This window comes from Pseudophryne corroboree, chromosome 9, assembly GCF_028390025.1.
Source record: "Pseudophryne corroboree isolate aPseCor3 chromosome 9, aPseCor3.hap2, whole genome shotgun sequence".
In the NCBI taxonomy this organism is placed as follows: Eukaryota; Metazoa; Chordata; class Amphibia; order Anura; family Myobatrachidae; genus Pseudophryne; species Pseudophryne corroboree.
Window position 1 is genome coordinate 236,713,217 of NC_086452.1, and position 18,882 is coordinate 236,732,098.

Here is an 18,882-nt window from a genome sequence, read left to right on the forward strand (position 1 = left end):
GGGAAATTGTGTGGCAGCAATTCAAAGTGAACTTCACATTGGTTCAGGAATCCACGACAGGTTTTAGGATTGCCATCAAATTTACTTGGTGTAGGAAGATGGAGACGAGATCCCAAACCAGGAGCAGCGGGAGAGCCTGAAGCTGTGGCACTGGAAACTGGAGCTGAAGTCGCTGGTGCAGCTGGAACAATAAAACTTGGCAGAGATTGTTGTACGTTATCCAACCGAGAAGACATCTCTTGCAAAAACTGTATGATCTGCTGTTGTGCAGCCTCTGTAACATCGAGTCGTGAGATTAAGTTCTGAAGAGCCCCCACACTCTGACCAACATCCGGGTCCATGGACCTTGGACAAACTGTCAGATCTGCGGTTATGTCTGTCCCCGTAGAGGGCACTAGTGGGTCAGTGGTGGTGTGATGGAAAAATGGAGGAGGCTGTAAAATAATCCTGCGCATGTGCGCAATGATATTTATTAAATTCTCACGAGTATAAACAGTGATTGAAGCAGATGAAACTTGAGATGAATGGTAAAAGAAATGCTGACAACGATGAGATAGACAGTCACAGGTATTTAACTGGTCTGGAAACCAGTGCAGTTATTAGACAATGAAATATAGGCAATGAACTAGTCTGGAAACTAGTATAGCAATAAGATGGTGATCACTTCCACAGTTGGTTTGGAAACCAGCAACGATACTCCACACGGTCAGTTTATAATGCAAAGTCCACAAGCAGGCAAGGTTAAGCAGGAGACAACTTTAAACACATATGAAGTGGTTGTATTAAGTGCCAGATGACATAGCACAATGCCGAATGCAAGTTAACCATACACAGGTGAAGATAATGAATAGCTCCTGAAGAAAGTCTCTTACTGCAAAAGGTGTAGGCTGACTGTAGCAGAAGTTGGAGCTGAAGTAAATGCTGGGACCTGTAGTTCCACAGGAATACTGGAACTGGGAGATCACTTGAAGATGCCAGAAATAGGAGATCGCTGGAAAACAGGAAATTGAAGACTGGAAACTGGAGATTGGAACTGGAGACTGGAAAATGGAAACTGGAGATCGGAAACTGGAACCAGGAGATGCTATGCAGCATTGCGACACGTTGTCCAAGGTGATGAGACTGAGCCGATGCTCTGGACTTATACCCCCTGGTCGGCAGTCATTGGATACTTGGATCATGTGAGCAATCACAGTGCAGGATTGAGTGCTCTCTGGTCAGCTGACCACAAGTGTCATGGCGGCACCCATGCTGTACAGATGGGCGGTACACAGGAGGGCACCCACAGAATGGACTTCAGGGGTTCACCACAATAGTGGGTACTGCGCTCCGCAGACAGGATGCTCATACAGCTTCAGACTGGGGCGTGACCTCCGGAGGCCTGCACACCAGCGTGCCGGTTAGTGAGACATCACTGAATGCTGATTCCTGACAGTTGTCTTGCTGTTAATCAGTCTGTCTTCATTTTTTGTCATCTTTTTTCTCTTTTTTTTAGCTGTGTCCTGTCAGTGTTTGTGTGTGTGTGTGTGTGTGTGTGTGTGTGGGGGGGGGGGGGGGGGGTAATGTAGCAGTATGTTTGCCTGTCTTTAGTTGTCAGCATTATGTGTTGTCTTGTTTTGAGGATGTCAGGGGCAAAGGGTAGTAAGGTGGAGGAGGTGGCAGCACAGGATTCCCTGTTCAGTGATGATCGTGACGAGCTGCAAATGCCACACACCAGGACCATGATGGGCTGCAATGTTAAGTTTTCCTTTGTAGAGAATATGGCCCTGGTGCAGGAGGTGATGAAATACCACTGGCAGATCTTTGGGGTAAGGTAGACCATGTCTCCCCCCGCAAGATAAATACAATATGAGTGAAGGTAGTGGTTGCTGTATATGCAGAGGGCCTTGTGTGCAAGGATGAGGGAACCTGCAAGAAAGTGCCAAAAATGCCTCACTGACATAAAGCACCAGGTGAAGTCAAAGATGGTGAAAGAGGCAAAGGCAGCACAGCAGACAGTCGGTGGCTCCCTTTCGTAGCATCCTACCTCGATTATGAGGAGACAGATGCACCAAGGCAGCTTGGTAAGTGTACATACATTTTCATTGACTTTTAAACAACCACTATCCCATTTTTTTCTCCATGGTGTAAAATATATGTGCTGGCTGGTATTGTACTTTAAGTTTAGTAGTTGGTACTTAGACAACATGCTTTGTACTTCCGGGAGTGACTATGTTATTGTGCACAGTTTAATATGTATAAAATTAGTGATGTGCACCGGAAATTTTTCGGGTTTTATGTTTTGGTTTTGGATTCGGTTCCACGGCCGTGTTTTGGATTCGGACGCGTTTTGGCAAAACCTCCCTGAAATTTTTTTATCGGATTCGGGTGTGTTTTGGATTCGGGTGTTTATTTACAAAAACCCCTCAAAAACAGCTTAAATCATAGAATTTGGGGGTCGTTTTGATCCCATAGTATTATTAACCTCAATAACCATAATTTCCACTCATTTCCAGTCTATTCTGAACACCTCACACCTCACAATATTATTTTTAGTCCTAAAATTTGCACCGAGGTCGCTGGATGGCTAAGCTAAGCGACCCAAGTGGCCGACACAAACACCTGGCCCATCTAGGAGTGGTACTACAGTGTCAGAAAGGATGGCAGATTTAAAATATAGTCCCCAAACAGCACATGATGCAAAGAAAAAAAGAGGTGCAATGAGGTTGCTGTGTGACTAAGCTAAGCGACCCAAGTGGCCGACACAAACACCTGGCCCATCTAGGAGTGGCACTGCAGTTTTCTAGCGAGAGGATGAGTGCTTCCATCCTCATGTGAATCTGAACCACTAGCCATGAACATAGGCCAGGGCCTCAGCCGTTCCTTGCCACTCCGTGTCGTAAATGGCATATTGGCAAGTTTACGCTTCTCATCAGACGCTTTTAAGTTTGATTTTTGGGTCATTTTACTGAACTTTTGTAGTATACTTGACGACACAGAGGTAGAGCAATGGACTACTGTACCGTACTGCTTTATATATACTGGTGGTCACGGCAAAATTCTGCACTGTCCCCTCCTACTATATAATGCGCACAACTAAAATGCAGCACAGGTATGGATGCATAGTATACTTGACGACACAGAGGTAGAGCAGTGGACTACTGTACCGTACTGCCAGGGCCGGTGCAAGGTTTCTCGACACCCTAGGCAAAACCTTAACCTGCTGCCCCCCCCCCCATATCATTATTATATATTCTTTATAAGGCGTTACAAGTGTTTTGCAGCACCGTACATACGGCACACCCCAGAACAATACAGGGTTCACAGATTTTAACATTACAGTAACTAAAAAACTAAAACCAGAGCACAGAATCAGAATCAGAATCAGAATCAGCTTTATTGGCCAGGTGTACTCACGTACACTAGGAATTCTTTGTGGTACAATGCATCGCCAAGCAGCAACATGAAGGGGGAATACATAGCATACGAAGGGGGAAGAACATAGCATACATTACACACATTACACGTATGAGTTGATACTGCACATTGCAACTGTACAATAGACTCAACATATTAGACATATTATACATGTAGGACTAAACACAAAGGCTGCTTGGCAGAGCAGCACCGAGGCAGCCATCCGCGGCGCCAACTAGAACTCAAACAATGCACATAATACAGAAGATTTAAGTATTACATCAAAAGATAAACCACACAGACAATAAATACAGAAAGCATAATGCAGGGTTGGTGTAAGCATTTTGGGTAATAACCTCCAGGGGTTGTGTATTCCACCCTCACAAGGTACCAGGTGCGGCAGCCATCTTAGGCGCTATGCGTAGGATTACCCAGGGTGAAATAGTCCACCCCTAGAAGAGAACACAAAACGGGGAGATTGCAGAGTCCTTAGGTTCAGAGTAGGGTTCCAGTAAAACCATCAGGTCCATGTATTTTTCATCCCATCCACAAGTTTACCAGATGAGGCAGCCATGTTGGGCGCACTACGAAGGTTACACAGTGGGAGATGAGCCATACAAGGGCCAAATGCATTCACGGGAAAGCTGACACGAGTGTAGGAGTATGCTATACCCTGCATGGAAAGATCCAAATGAAGCACACCCTGCCCATGGAGGAACCATCCGAGGCAGCCATGTGAGGCGCACTGTGTAGGTTACTGCTGGCAGGGTGTGCAACCAATGGATGTACACATTACAGGAATAGCACACAGTGGGGGGAAAGTACCCTGTAAGAAGAAAGAAGAGAAAGACACATTTGCAGGAAAACATTAATTTGTGAAAATGATAAATGTCCTGGTCTCATGAGAGCAGTGCGGGTGTGTGTGAGAGTGTGGGGAGCAGTGCGGGTGGGTGTAAGAATGTGGAGTGCACACTAATGACCAATGGAACTGACCCAGCAAAATCTGGTCCTGATGCGCACGCCCCTCAGTTCCCTGCTCAGCTTGAGGGGTAGTCTTGGGGGCAGTCATGATGTTCTTGGACAGAGAAGTAACAGGCATTGGTCCTGGTGTTCTCAAGGCAGAGGTGAGGAGAGGCCACATGATGGTCCCGAGTTGCAGTGTTTGGGGAAATTGTATTATTCGAGATTTTAGCGTAGTCCAAATCCAGTTCAAACTCCGGTTCTAACTCCATTCTTAAATCATATTCTTAACAATTGCATTCTTCACAATTGCAAGCAGGCCAAGTCCTGACTGCAGGCCTTGATAATATTGCTCTTAAATGCTCCAACTATATCAGCTGGCAAAGGGGTAGGTATGCAATCAGAAGTTCAGCTAATTAACAGAGGTTATTTTGCATTGAAGAAGGATCACAGACATTTGCAGACAAACTTCCTTGGGGTGTGAAAAGTGTAGCCAGAGAGAGATGAGAGACTCTGATATACAAGCATGAAGATGGTGTTTTTACCTGTGAAGAGAGGAGAAATGGTTTTCAGTTCCGGTTCTAACTCCATTCTTAAATCATATTCTTAACAATTGCATTCTTCACAATTGCAAGCAGGCCAAGTCCTGACTGCAGGCCTTGATAATATTGCTCTTAAATGCTCCAACTATATCAGCTGGCAAAGGGGTAGGTATGCAATCAGAAGTTCAGCTAATTAACAGAGGTTATTTTGCATTGAAGAAGGATCACAGACATTTGCAGACAAACTTCCTTGGGGTGTGAAAAGTGTAGCCAGAGAGAGATGAGAGACTCTGATATACAAGCATGAAGATGGTGTTTTTACCTGTGAAGAGAGGAGAAATGGTTTTCAGTTCCGGTTCTAACTCCATTATTAAATCATATTCTTAACAATTGCATTCTTCACAATTGCAAGCAGGCCAAGTCCTGACTGCAGGCCTTGATAATATTGCTCTTAAATGCTCCAACTATATCAGCTGGCAAAGGGGTAGGTATGCAATCAGAAGTTCAGCTAATTAACAGAGGTTATTTTGCATTGAAGAAGGATCACAGATATTTGCAGACAAACTTCCTTGGGGTGTGAAAAGTGTAGCTAGAGAGAGATGAGAGACTCAGGTATACAAGCATGAAGATGGTGTTTTTACCTGTGAAGAGAGGAGAAATGGTTTTCAGTTCCGGTTCTAACTCCATTCTTAAATCATATTCTTAACAATTGCATTCTTCACAATTGCAAGCAGGCCAAGTCCTGACTGCAGGCCTTGATAATATTGCTCTTAAATGCTCCAACTATATCAGCTGGCAAAGGGGGAGGTATGCAATCAGAAGTTCAGCTAATTAACAGAGGTTATTTTGCATTGAAGAAGGATCACAGACATTTGCAGACAAACTTCCTTGGGGTGTGAAAAGTGTAGCCAGAGAGAGATGAGAGACTCAGATATACAAGCATGAAGATGGTGTTTTTACCTGTGAAGAGAGGAGAAATGGTTTTCAGTTCTGGTTCTAACTCCATTCTTAAATCATATTCTTAACAATTGCATTCTTCACAATTGCAAGCAGGCCAAGTCCTGACTGCAGGCCTTGATAATATTGCTCTTAAATGCTCCAACTATATCAGCTGGCAAAGGGGGAGGTATGCAATCAGAAGTTCAGCTAATTAACAGAGGTTATTTTGCATTGAAGAAGGATCACAGACATTTGCAGACAAACTTCCTTGGGGTGTGAAAAGTGTAGCCAGAGAGAGATGAGAGACTCAGATATACAAGCATGAAGATGGTGTTTTTACCTGTGAAGAGAGGAGAAATGGTTTTCAGTTCCGGTTCTAACTCCATTCTTAAATCATATTCTTAACAATTGCATTCTTCACAATTGCAAGCAGGCCAAGTCCTGACTGCAGGCCTTGATAATATTGCTCTTAAATGCTCCAACTATATCAGCTGGCAAAGGGGGAGGTATGCAATCAGAAGTTCAGCTAATTAACAGAGGTTATTTTGCATTGAAGAAGGATCACAGACATTTGCAGACAAACTTCCTTGGGGTGTGAAAAGTGTAGCCAGAGAGAGATGAGAGACTCAGATATACAAGCATGAAGATGGTGTTTTTACCTGTGAAGAGAGGAGAAATGGTTTTCAGTTCCGGTTCTAACTCCATTCTTAAATCATATTCTTAACAATTGCATTCTTCACAATTGCAAGCAGGCCAAGTCCTGACTGCAGGCCTTGATAATATTGCTCTTAAATGCTCCAACTATATCAGCTGGCAAAGGGGGAGGTATGCAATCAGAAGTTGAGCTAATTAACAGAGGTTATTTTGCATTGAAGAAGGATCACAGACATTTGCAGACAAACTTCCTTGGGGTGTGAAAAGTGTAGCCAGAGAGAGATGAGAGACTCAGATATACAAGCATGAAGATGGTGTTTTTACCTGTGAAGAGAGGAGAAATGGTTTTCAGTTCCGGTTCTAACTCCATTCTTAAATCATATTCTTAACAATTGCATTCTTCACAATTGCAAGCAGGCCAAGTCCTGACTGCAGGCCTTGATAATATTGCTCTTAAATGCTCCAACTATATCAGCTGGCAAAGGGGGAGGTATGCAATCAGAAGTTCAGCTAATTAACAGAGGTTATTTTGCATTGAAGAAGGATCACAGACATTTGCAGACAAACTTCCTTGGGGTGTGAAAAGTGTAGCCAGAGAGAGATGAGAGACTCAGATATACAAGCTTGAAGATGGTGTTTTTACCTGTGAAGAGAGGAGAAATGGTTTTCAGTTCCGGTTCTAACTCCATTCTTAAATCATATTCTTAACAATTGCATTCTTCACAATTGCAAGCAGGCCAAGTCCTGACTGCAGGCCTTGATAATATTGCTCTTAAATGCTCCAACTATATCAGCTGGCAAAGGGGGAGGTATGGAATCAGAAGTTCAGCTAATTAACAGAGGTTATTTTGCATTGAAGAAGGATCACAGACATTTGCAGACAAACTTCCTTGGGGTGTGAAAAGTGTAGCCAGAGAGAGATGAGAGACTCAGATATACAAGCATGAAGATGGTGTTTTTACCTGTGAAGAGAGGAGAAATGGTTTTCAGTTCCGGTTCTAACTCCATTCTTAAATCATATTCTTAACAATTGCATTCTTCACAATTGCAAGCAGGCCAAGTCCTGACTGCAGGCCTTGATAATATTGCTCTTAAATGCTCCAACTATATCAGCTGGCAAAGGGGGAGGTATGCAATCAGAAGTTCAGCTAATTAACAGAGGTTATTTTGCATTGAAGAAGGATCACAGACATTTGCAGACAAACTTCCTTGGGGTGTGAAAAGTGTAGCTAGAGAGAGATGAGAGACTCAGATATACAAGCATGAAGATGGTGTTTTTACCTGTGAAGAGAGGAGAAATGGTTTTCAGTTCCGGTTCTAACTCCATTCTTAAATCATATTCTTAACAATTGCATTCTTCACAATTGCAAGCAGGCCAAGTCCTGACTGCAGGCCTTGATAATATTGCTCTTAAATGCTCCAACTATATCAGCTGGCAAAGGGGGAGGTATGCAATCAGAAGTTCAGCTAATTAACAGAGGTTATTTTGCATTGAAGAAGGATCACAGACATTTGCAGACAAACTTCCTTGGGGTGTGAAAAGTGTAGCCAGAGAGAGATGAGAGACTCAGATATACAAGCATGAAGATGGTGTTTTTACCTGTGAAGAGAGGAGAAATTGTTTTCAGTTCCGGTTCTAACTCCATTCTTAAATCATATTCTTAACAATTGCATTCTTCACAATTGCAAGCAGGCCAAGTCCTGACTGCAGGCCTTGATAATATTGCTCTTAAATGCTCCAACTATATCAGCTGGCAAAGGGGGAGGTATGCAATCAGAAGTTCAGCTAATTAACAGAGGTTATTTTGCATTGAAGAAGGATCACAGACATTTGCAGACAAACTTCCTTGGGGTGTGAAAAGGGTAGCCAGAGAGAGATGAGAGACTCAGATATACAAGCATGAAGATGGTGTTTTTACCTGTGAAGAGAGGAGAAATGGTTTTCAGTTCCGGTTCTAACTCCATTCTTAAATCATATTCTTAACAATTGCATTCTTCACAATTTCAAGCAGGCCAAGTCCTGACTGCAGGCCTTGATAATATTGCTCTTAAATGCTCCAACTATATCAGCTGGCAAAGGGGGAGGTATGCAATCAGAAGTTCAGCTAATTAACAGAGGTTATTTTGCATTGAAGAAGGATCACAGACATTTGCAGACAAACTTCCTTGGGGTGTGAAAAGTGTAGCCAGAGAGAGATGAGAGACTCAGATATACAAGCATGAAGATGGTGTTTTTACCTGTGAAGAGAGGAGAAATGGTTTTCAGTTCCGGTTCTAACTCCATTCTTAAATCATATTCTTAACAATTGCATTCTTCACAATTGCAAGCACAGGTAACAAATAGCACCACAATTCTCAGTACACAATATTATTTTATCTAATAACAGTTTCTTACATAGCGCAGCAAAATCCGTTGCGCTTTACAATTGGAAACAACACTAATAAAACAAAACTGGTTAATAACAGAGAGGTAGTGTAACCCTGTTTGCAAGCTTACAATCTACAGCTGAGATACAAGGTAGCAATCTACGGGCAGGCAGCAACTGGAAGAGATGAATTATGAACTGATGACATCGCCACCACGGATCCCATCAGAGCCCCCCATACTCCGCCATTACAGTCCAGGTCCCCAGGATACCCATGCTTGAGTCCAGATAGCTAAATAAAAGGGAGGTACTAAATCACCTGTGCTCATGCATGGCCATCCCCAAACCCGGATTGAATGGCGGAGTATGCAAAATTCTGTCTCACATTTAAAAAAGCCAGATCCAAACAAAAATACATTGAACATGACAGACGCATAAGCAAATTGAAAAAGCCAGATCCACATAAAGATACACGGAAAAAACAAATTCACATAATACATTGAAAAATGCCAGATTCACGAAAAAAAAACCCATAAAAATCCAGATCCACATAAAAATATATTGAAAGTGACTGATTCACACAAACCACATTGAATCAAGCTAGATCTATATACAAATACAACTAAAAAAAAATCCAGTTTTACATAAAAATACACCAAAAATATCTCATCCACATAAAGGTGGTCATTCCGAGTTGATCGCAGCCAGCAACTTTTTGCTGCTGCTGCGATCAATAGTCCGCGCCTATGGGGGAGTGTATTTTAGTTTAGCAGGGCTGTGATCGCTTGTGCAGCCCTGCTAAGCAGAAAAAAAAAAGTCAAGCAAATCCAGACTAGGCCTGGACATACCTGTGCGATGGATCCAGCGATGATGGGCTCGGCTTTGACGTCACTCCTCCACCCTCCGTTCTGCTGGACACGCCTGCGTTACACTCACCACTCCCTGAAAACGGCTCCAAATGGTCCGGATCCGCCCTGGCACACCTCTGTCCTGTCAATCTTGTTTGCAGTACGTCCTGCGACTGCTTTCTTCTTTAGATGCGACGTAACCCGGCGACCTCTGTCGTCAGGCAACATCGTGCATGCGCACAGCGACCGCCGTGCATGCGCATTCCGCACACGTTCTCACCGCAGCGATAAACCACTGCGTGCGAACAGGTCGTAATGACCCCCAAAGACATGTTGAAAAAAGCCATATCCTTGATGCAGATCCACACAATAGACCAAACCAAAGTCAGATCCGCCAAAAACACATAAAGCCAGATCCACATAAAAATACACATAGACTCTAGATCCAGAAAAATACACAGAAAAAAATCCAGATCCACTGAAAATTCACAAACAAAAAAACAGATTCACACAAACCACACCTAAAATGCCAGATCCACATCGAAATACATCTATAAGTTTCAGAGGCAATGTGGCAACAGGTTGGTGGACTGCGACCAGGAGACTGAGGTCATGGGGCGATGGACTGCGACCTCTGGGCAGATGCATTGGGCAACTGGCTGCAACCAGTGGACAGATGGTGTGAGCGGGTGGCAGACTGTGCCAGGCGAGAGCCCGTGAGCAGGGGCATGAGGGATGTGGGTAAAGGCTGAGACCGTGAGGAAGAGGTCCCTGGGTGATGGGCTGTGACCGAGGGACGGAGGTGAGCACATTCCTGATCACGGCTGTCGGGCTGCGACTGCGAGGCAGAGGCTTTGGGCTGATGGGCCCTGACTATGGAGGCAAAGGGTGTTGGGGGAAGGACTGTGATTGGTTGTGACCAGGAAACAGAGGAACCAATGGATGATGACTAGGAGACAAGGACATAGGACATGAGTATGGAGAGAAGGGCAGAAAAAAAACAAAATGCCAATTTAACCCCTACCACAGATCAAAAACACACCCCTGCGGTCGATACAGGGCGACACACACAGAGGCAAAGGGCGCACAGTGTGTCCCACAAGAAGGGGGAGGGGTAGGGGGCACAGGGCGCCATACACACAGGGATGCAGGGGGTGCACCGTGAATCACACATGGGGGTTGCAGGACAGGGTGTCACACACAGACACACACACACACACACACACACACACACACACACGCACACAGGGGCAGAGGGTATACAGTGTGCCATACATGGGGGTGGGGGGCACAGTGTGTCACACACACACAGGGGCAGGGAAAAACAGGGGTGGGGGCACAAGGTGCCACACACACAGGGGCAGTGAGGCACAGGGGGCCACACACCATGGTGAGGGGAAGAGGACACACACACACACACAGTTGCAGGGAGGCACAGGGGGCTACACACCAATGTGAGGGGAAGAGGGGGGCCACACACACAGGGGAGGGGGGGCAGGAGGGCACAGGGCTCTCCAGTCACTCACCGCCGCATGTCCAGTCAACCTCAAGTGCAGAGTAGCTCATTCCCGCAGATCCAGACACAGCCTGAAGAGGAGGCTGGCAGCAGGAGGATCCGAGCTCCAGTGTCCATGCATGCAGCCCCATTGCGATGCAGCCGGGTGAGTCAAGGTACTGTGCCAGGGTGGTTGCTGGAGGTGGGAGGGTCCCAAGATTACCGGGGAGTAGGGAGGTTTAGAGCTGCGGCACTGACCACCGTCACCGAGTGCGGCGCGGGGCATGAGCATTCCTGGCAGCAACAGGCATGTTTGAAGGGGGCGCCAGACATTAGAGGGTGCCTGTACGCAACAGGCACCCCTCACCTCCTCCCCCCCTCCGTGCGCATGCCTATGGCTGTGCAGAGTGCAGACTGCAGAGGGGAGGGGGGGACTGAGGAACGGGGCAGGGAGGGAGGACATCATCTGCAGGGGGAGGACGGGCACCTGCCCACTAGTAGAAGCAGGGGGAGGAGATTCGTAGGGTAGATCACATCCCGTGTCGCCAGAACACTATATTTCTTTTTTTCATGCTAAGGGATAGAATTATCCAGAGGAGCAGGGGAGCGAAGTAGTGGAGTACTTGTGCTGCGCCTACTCTTCTCCAGCCACAGCCGGAACGCATCCTCCTTATACTTTAGTGCCCGTGACTAGTACTTCTGATGCCAGGGGTCGGCTGCGGGCCGCCCCTCCAGGTCACCCGCCCATAGGCAGCTGCCTAAAGCTTCCTAATGGAAGCGCCGGCCCTGCGTACTGCTATATATACACTGGTGGTCACAGCAAAATTCTGCACTGTCCCCTCCTACTATATACTGCGCACAACTAAAATGCAGCACAGGTATGGATGCATAGTATACTTGATGACACAGAGGTAGAGCAGTGGACTACTGTACCGTACTGCTATATATATACTGGTGGTCACAGCAACATTCTGCACTGTCCCCTCCTACTATATACTGCGCACAACTAAAATGCAGCACAGGTACGGATGCATAGTATACTTGACGACACAGAGGTAGAACAGTGGACTACTGTAACGTACTGCTATATATATATATATACTGGTGGTCACAGCAACATTCTGCACTGTCCCCTCCTACTATATACTGTGCACAATTAAAATGCAGCACAGGTATGGATGCATAGTATACTTGACGTTGACACAGAGGTAGAGCAGTGGACTACTGTACCATACTGCTATATATATACTGGTGGTCACAGCAAAATTCTGCACTGTCCTCCTACTATATATACTACAATGCAGCACAGATATGGAGCGTTTTTCAGGCAAAGAATGTAGATATTTTTAGCACACGGAGCACAGATATTTGCAGAACACTGAGCACAGATATTTGCAGCACACTGAGCACAGAAACTGAGAGAACGCAGCCACGTCCTCTCGCTATCATCTCCAAAGCACGAGTGAAAATGGCGGTGACGCGCGGCTCCTTATATAGAATACGAATCTCGCGAGAATCCGACAGCGGGATGATGACGTTCGTGCTCGCTCGGGTTAACCGAGCAAGGCGGGAAGATCCGAGTCTGCCTCGGAACCGTGTAAAATGGGTGAAGTTCGGGGGGGTTCCGATCCCGAGGAACCGAACCCGCTCATCACTATATAAAATAATAAATTATTTGTGATTTATTGTATATTATTGATTTGGCCTGTGTTTGCAGCATAACCCCATATATATTCATATTGTGTGTTGTGGCAGGTACTGAACTTGTACTTCAGTTTTTGGGATTTAGCCAACATTTGTATATGTTTGCATTGCAGTTACATGCAGATGTTTGTTTGTTTTTTCCTTTGTAAAACTGTTATGTGTGTAAGGGTTTTTCTTTTGTAAAGTTAACAGAGACAAATTGTAAGAGATATTGAGGTCTATTTACTAAGCCTTGGATGGAGATAAAGTCGCTGGAGATAAAGCACCAGCCAATCAGATCCTCACTGTCATTTTTCAAACACAGCCGGTGGCATGGCAGTTAGGAGCTGATTGGCTGGTACTTTATCTCCAGCAACTTTATCTCAATCCAAGGATTAGTAAATAGACCCCAAAGTACAAACCAATCTGCACCTAACTGACATTTCACACACAGCCTGTAAATAGTAAAACTAAAGCAGATTGGCTAGTGCTTTCTCGCTCACATTGTATGTCTCTCTGATGTGTAAAATTAGGCACTTAAAGAAAATAAAATACAGACAGCGCTAGCAGATTTCTTATTAAAATATTTCTGTTTTTATTTTTTATAAACTTTTATAAAATATAAAGAATCTGCTTTTCTTACCCCAAAAAGAGATATTAATATCTAAAAAACATATGCAATTTTATATAAAACATACCTCCCAACATGACCCTCCCCAGGAGGGACAGAATGCTCTGCTCCTGGACTTCCCTCTTAATGTATGATTGCCCTCACCTGTGCTGAAACACCTTTCTTATCCATTATCCTGTTCAACACAGGTGCTGGCAATCATACACTAAGAGAAAAGTCCAGAAGCAGAGCACTGTGTCCCTCCTGGAGAGGGTCATGTTGGGAGGTATGTATAAAATAACAATAATAGCACACACAACTATTTGCTCTATTGTGTGTAGTATCTTCTTTCCACAAACACCCACAGCAGTCAGCTGGATACAACTAGCTAACACTTTTATGCTCCAATGTTACAAAAGTGTCCAAATCTCCATTCAGATACTTAGTTGCTCTTTCGGCTCAAACTCCAGAAAAGGTGATAATTTATCAGACTTCTATAACAGAGCAATTGTTGCAAAGTCTCTTATTAGAGTATAGACTAATATTCACATGTCCGTATTTTTGAACACACTGGGGTATATTTACTAACATTCGTAATTTTCAGTTTGTGGTCAAAGTACAATCGCGATTGACATCGAAAGTGTAATTGTGCTACTTTTTGAATTGATTACGGCTAATTTACTAAGCTGTCGTATTTTTTTTTCTTCTGTTGTCCGATGTCGAAGTCATTCGTATTTTGAGGGGGGGGTTTTCGGCCGATTTTGATGTTTTGCGGCCGTGATTTGTTTGTTTTTTACGACTGCGTCACATGTCTGTTACGGCAGTGATTTTAATTTCGCGGCCGCTTTTTTAGTCCTAAGTTTCGTTTTTATCACGCGTCCGTGATTGGTTGTATTTGTGATGGAGGAGTGTCTGTGCACATTACTATAAAACCGCCCCAAACACACCGCACCTCGTGGGTTTAGCTAGTGGAGAGGAGAGAGGAAGGTGTATTTGACGTTGGTGAGTTTGGTGGATTTTTTGGTGGATTTGGAGAGGAGTTTTGTGATTGTTGAGTGCTGTACTGTGTGTGTAAGTAGTCTTGTCATATTTGTTGTCTAGTTTTTTCAGAGTTTGTAAACTTTTTTGTCCTTGTTTTTTTTTTCAAGTCTTTTGTCATTGTTTGTGAGTGAGTGAGTGAGTGAGTGTGTGTGTGTGTGTGTTGGCTGTGTGGTGTGTAGTAGTAGTAGTAGTGGAGGAGTGCGTTTTGTGTTTTATTTTTTCTGTGTTTTGTGTCGTTTGTCCTCATTATGTCTGACTCAGAGGTCAGTGTGGTGGAGGAGGTTAGTGAGAGGGAGGAGGTGAGTGAGGTGGAGTAGGTGAGTGAGAGGGAGGAGGTGAGTGAGGTGGAGGGGGTTAGTGAGAGGGAGGAGGAGAGTGAGGAGGAGGAGGGGGTGCCTGTTGCTCAGTTTTCAAGTGATAGTGATGGTGCTGTGGCTCCGCAGCCACGCACCACTACCAAGACTGGCCGTAATGTAAAGTTCAGCTATGCTGAAAACATGGCGTTGGTGCGGGAGCTGATGAGGCATCATCGGCAATTGTTTGGCCAGGATGCTGTGAAGGTGTCCTCCCGCAGGAAATCTGTCCTGTGGGGGAAAGTAATAGTGGCAGTTAATAGTGAGGGTGTGGTGAGGCGGACTGAGGACACGTGTCGCAAGAGGTTTTACGACATCAAGCGCCGTGTCAAGGCCAAGATGGCCAAGGAGGCTAAATCAGCCCGCCAAACCGGGGGGTGGCCCCCCTTTCCGGGCAACCTATCGTGACTGGGAGGAGCCTGTGCGGGCACTGATTCCTGCAGAAGTGGTGTCTGCAACTCATGTCCGGGATTTGGACCGCCCTACGCAGGATGGTGAGTTGGAATTTTTAAAATTATGGCCCTCATTCCGAGTTGTTCGCTCGGTAAATTTCATCGCATCGCAGCGATTTTCCGCTTAGTGCGCATGCGCAATGTTCGCAGTGCGACTGCGCCAAGTAAATCTGCTATGCACTTAGTAATTTTACTCACGGCTTTTTCATCGTTCTGGCGATCGTAATGTGATTGACAGGAAATGGGTGTTTCGGGGCGGAAACAGGCCGTTTTATGGGCGTGTGGGAAAAAACGCTACCGTTTCCGGAAAAAACGCAGGAGTGGCCGGAGAAACGGGGGAGTGTCTGGGCGAACGCTGGGAGTGTTTGTGACGTCAAACCAGGAACGACAAGCACTGAACTGATCGCAGATGCCGAGTAAGTCTGGAGCTACTCTGAAACTGCTAAGTAGTTTGTAATCGCAATATTGCGATTACATCGTTCGCAATTTTAAGAAGCTAAGATTCACTCCCAGTAGGCGGCGGCTTAGCGTGTGTAACTCTGCTAAAATCGCCTTGCGAGCGATCAACTCGGAATGAGGGCCTATATTGTTTAAATTAAAAAATGATCATGCTGCAAAATTAAATTTTTTCTTTAAGTATGCATACATTGTGTTGATCATGTATTGCAGGCCTGAGCACCCTTAAGGTGTATTTATGTTTTTAAACTGCATTTCCCATCATGCCTTGGCTGTTTTTTTTTTTTATTGAATGCAAAATCAGGTGCAGTGCATGCTGGTATGTGTAGTTCCAATACTTAATATAAGATATTTCTTGCCCATAGCTGTTGTATCTAATAGCAGCTTGGTATGATTTGTGTGTGTGTTTTTTTAAGTATTTTTATTTAGAATAAAGTTTGGTTTAAGTTGCAAGTAATCAAACTCTGCAATATCTTGCACACAATTCATCAATGTTACTGTTTTATTTAGTGCAACACCATGTTCATTTTTATAGATAAACCAAATTAAGTAATCACGAAGATCTTAACCAGAAATTAGTTTACTTTACAATACGTACAAGATGGTTACAGTACACTAAGGTTTTGCAGTTATCAATGTTTTTTACAAGTATGGTAATAATGTTGTTAACACTTTTTCAACAGTACGCCAGACCAGCCGCCCAGACAGGCCCCAGCCAACTGATGAGGATGCTGGGATTGCAGGTAAGAATTCACTGTAGTCACATATTCTGCAAACACATAGAAGTACAAAATATTAATGTTTATATATTCACATAGGTTCTACTTCTGTAAGCCGACCTCCTCTAAGGCGCCCATCACAGGGCTCGGCTAACTTACCCAGGAGGCCAAGTAAGACACGGCGTCTTGAATCCGAATCTGCGGCTCCATCTTCCCCACCCAGGCGCCGCATCTCCGCAGTCTCACCCCAGCCACCACAAGCACTATTGGCTAGTCCACAAAGTGATGAGCCTCGATCACCTCAGTTATCTGGTGAGTAAAAACTTACAATAAACACATACAAAATAATCTACACAGTACAGTTACTATGATGTGAGTTGTAGTTGAGATTACATGTTTGCCATAACAACCAATCAGATTTCACGTATTAACTTTTTGAAGGTGCAAATGCATAAATTTAATAAATCTTATTGGTTGCTATGGGCAACATCACATTTAAAATTGAACAGCCATCGAAATAAATTTAGTACACACACGTGCACAGAAAAAAAACTGCAAATTACTCACCGAAAAAAAACCACCACCACCACCCCCTGAACACCATTATAGTGTTCACACACCTCCCCTGTCCTGGAGGTAGACTGCTTACTTGATCCGCTCCTCTGGACCATCCAGGTGAGCAGTCTATATCCTGGACAGGGGAGGTGACAGAACACTGTAATGCTGAGGAGGGGAGGTAGTTAGGTGAGGATTCCGGCAGTCAGTCTATGTGCACGCATGTGATGGGATATATGTGTTTTGAATCAAAATATTCCTCGTTTAGAAAAACACAATTCAAAAAACAAAAAGAATGCAGTATAATTCATTTTGAAATGTTTAGGCCAACCAAATATATTATGTGGAAAGTAAACAGTGCATGTTGCCCACCCCATACAGAACCAACCTTGATGCCCGACATTGGCCAGCAGGAACAAGACCAACAGGCCACCTACACACTAAACCTAACACCCGTTGTCCCGACCCAGCCAACCCAGCCGCAGGATATCCCCCAAGCCTCCATTACTCCACAACTGCTCCAAGCTCCACCCCAGCAACAAGTACCCGATGACTTTTGGTCCAGTTGGACAACCCAACAGACCCAAAACAATGCCTGCCTGACCGCCCACACCCAACACCTTGCAAGTCTGCCCCATCATCTGCCGCGCATTAGCCGCAACTCGGGCAGACTGATTGTCCAAGTAGGTAGAATAGCCACTTCTATGGATCAAATTCGGGCCGACAACAATCAAATGCTGGCTCATTTGACGCGCATCATTGATGAGCAACAACGCCAGCAGCAAACACTCATCCAACTGATACAACATAATCAGGTTGTGAATGAGTCATTGTCCAGGATTGTGGCCAGCCACACTGCAACCAACAACCAACTGAATGCCAGCATCCAAAATTTAAGCCAGAACATCTCTTTGATGGCAGCACAACAAGTGAGCTCCAGCTCAGGAACCACGACCCCTAGCCAAACGCCAGTAACCTCCCCTGTTCGTCGATCCTCCCGAACACGTGCCAGTGAGCCAGCACAAAGCACGGCACCCAGCACACACAAGCGAAAAAAAAAAAAAAACTTTTGTGTAACACAATAAAAATTTGAATCTTTAAATCACACAACTTCCAGTGTCCGTGTCAAACATTGTAGAAGACGCTATGTATGTATGTATGTTTTTCTGGGGTAATGAATTACAATGTATTTATATCAAAAACTAACTACAATGTACACACCACTATAAACAACAAACATTAAGTAAGAAAACACACAATCACACTTACAAAAATGTATTGCAAAGTGTTTAGTCAAGGTTAATTACATCCAACAAAAACTTACCAGTAAAATACAGCTGAATCACTTCTTGCCTTACCTGCCTCCCTACATCTGTACTCACACTGTCACCAGATGTTTCTAACTCCTCTGCTTGCTGACTGCTTTCTCCCTCATCATGTGCCAGATGTTGATTCAAACACAGATTATGGAGAAAACAGCAGCAGAACACAATCCTAATCACCTTTGAGGGACTATACAACAAAAGGCCAGCAGATTTATCCAGACACCGAAACCGTGATTTCAGCACACCAAAACATCTTTCTATCACATTCCACGTAGCCTTATGTGCATGATTGTAACTGTGTTCAGCAGGAGAATCAGGTTGGGACAATGGAGTAAGGAGCCAAGAGAAGCAGCCATAACCACCATCACCTGAAAAACATATATAGGCAACATTAGTACATGTGTATGATTATTAATTACCCTATACAAAAATGGAGTTTGTAGTTAAAAGACATACACACAACACATTTGGAACATACCCAGCAGCCA

General features: G+C 44.6%; 1 protein-coding gene across 1 annotated transcript; it reads left to right on the forward strand.

Annotated features, from left to right (window-relative positions):
* Nucleotides 1–653: 653 nt before the first annotated feature.
* On the forward strand, nt 654–18,154 carry LOC134958792 (uncharacterized). Its single transcript, XM_063941518.1, has 4 exons — nt 654–705; nt 16,479–16,538; nt 16,614–16,826; nt 17,451–18,154. The coding sequence occupies exons 1-4, from the start codon at nt 654–656 to the stop codon at nt 18,152–18,154; spliced, it is 1,029 nt and encodes a 342-aa protein (XP_063797588.1).
* The last annotated feature ends 728 nt before the right edge of the window (nt 18,155–18,882 follow it).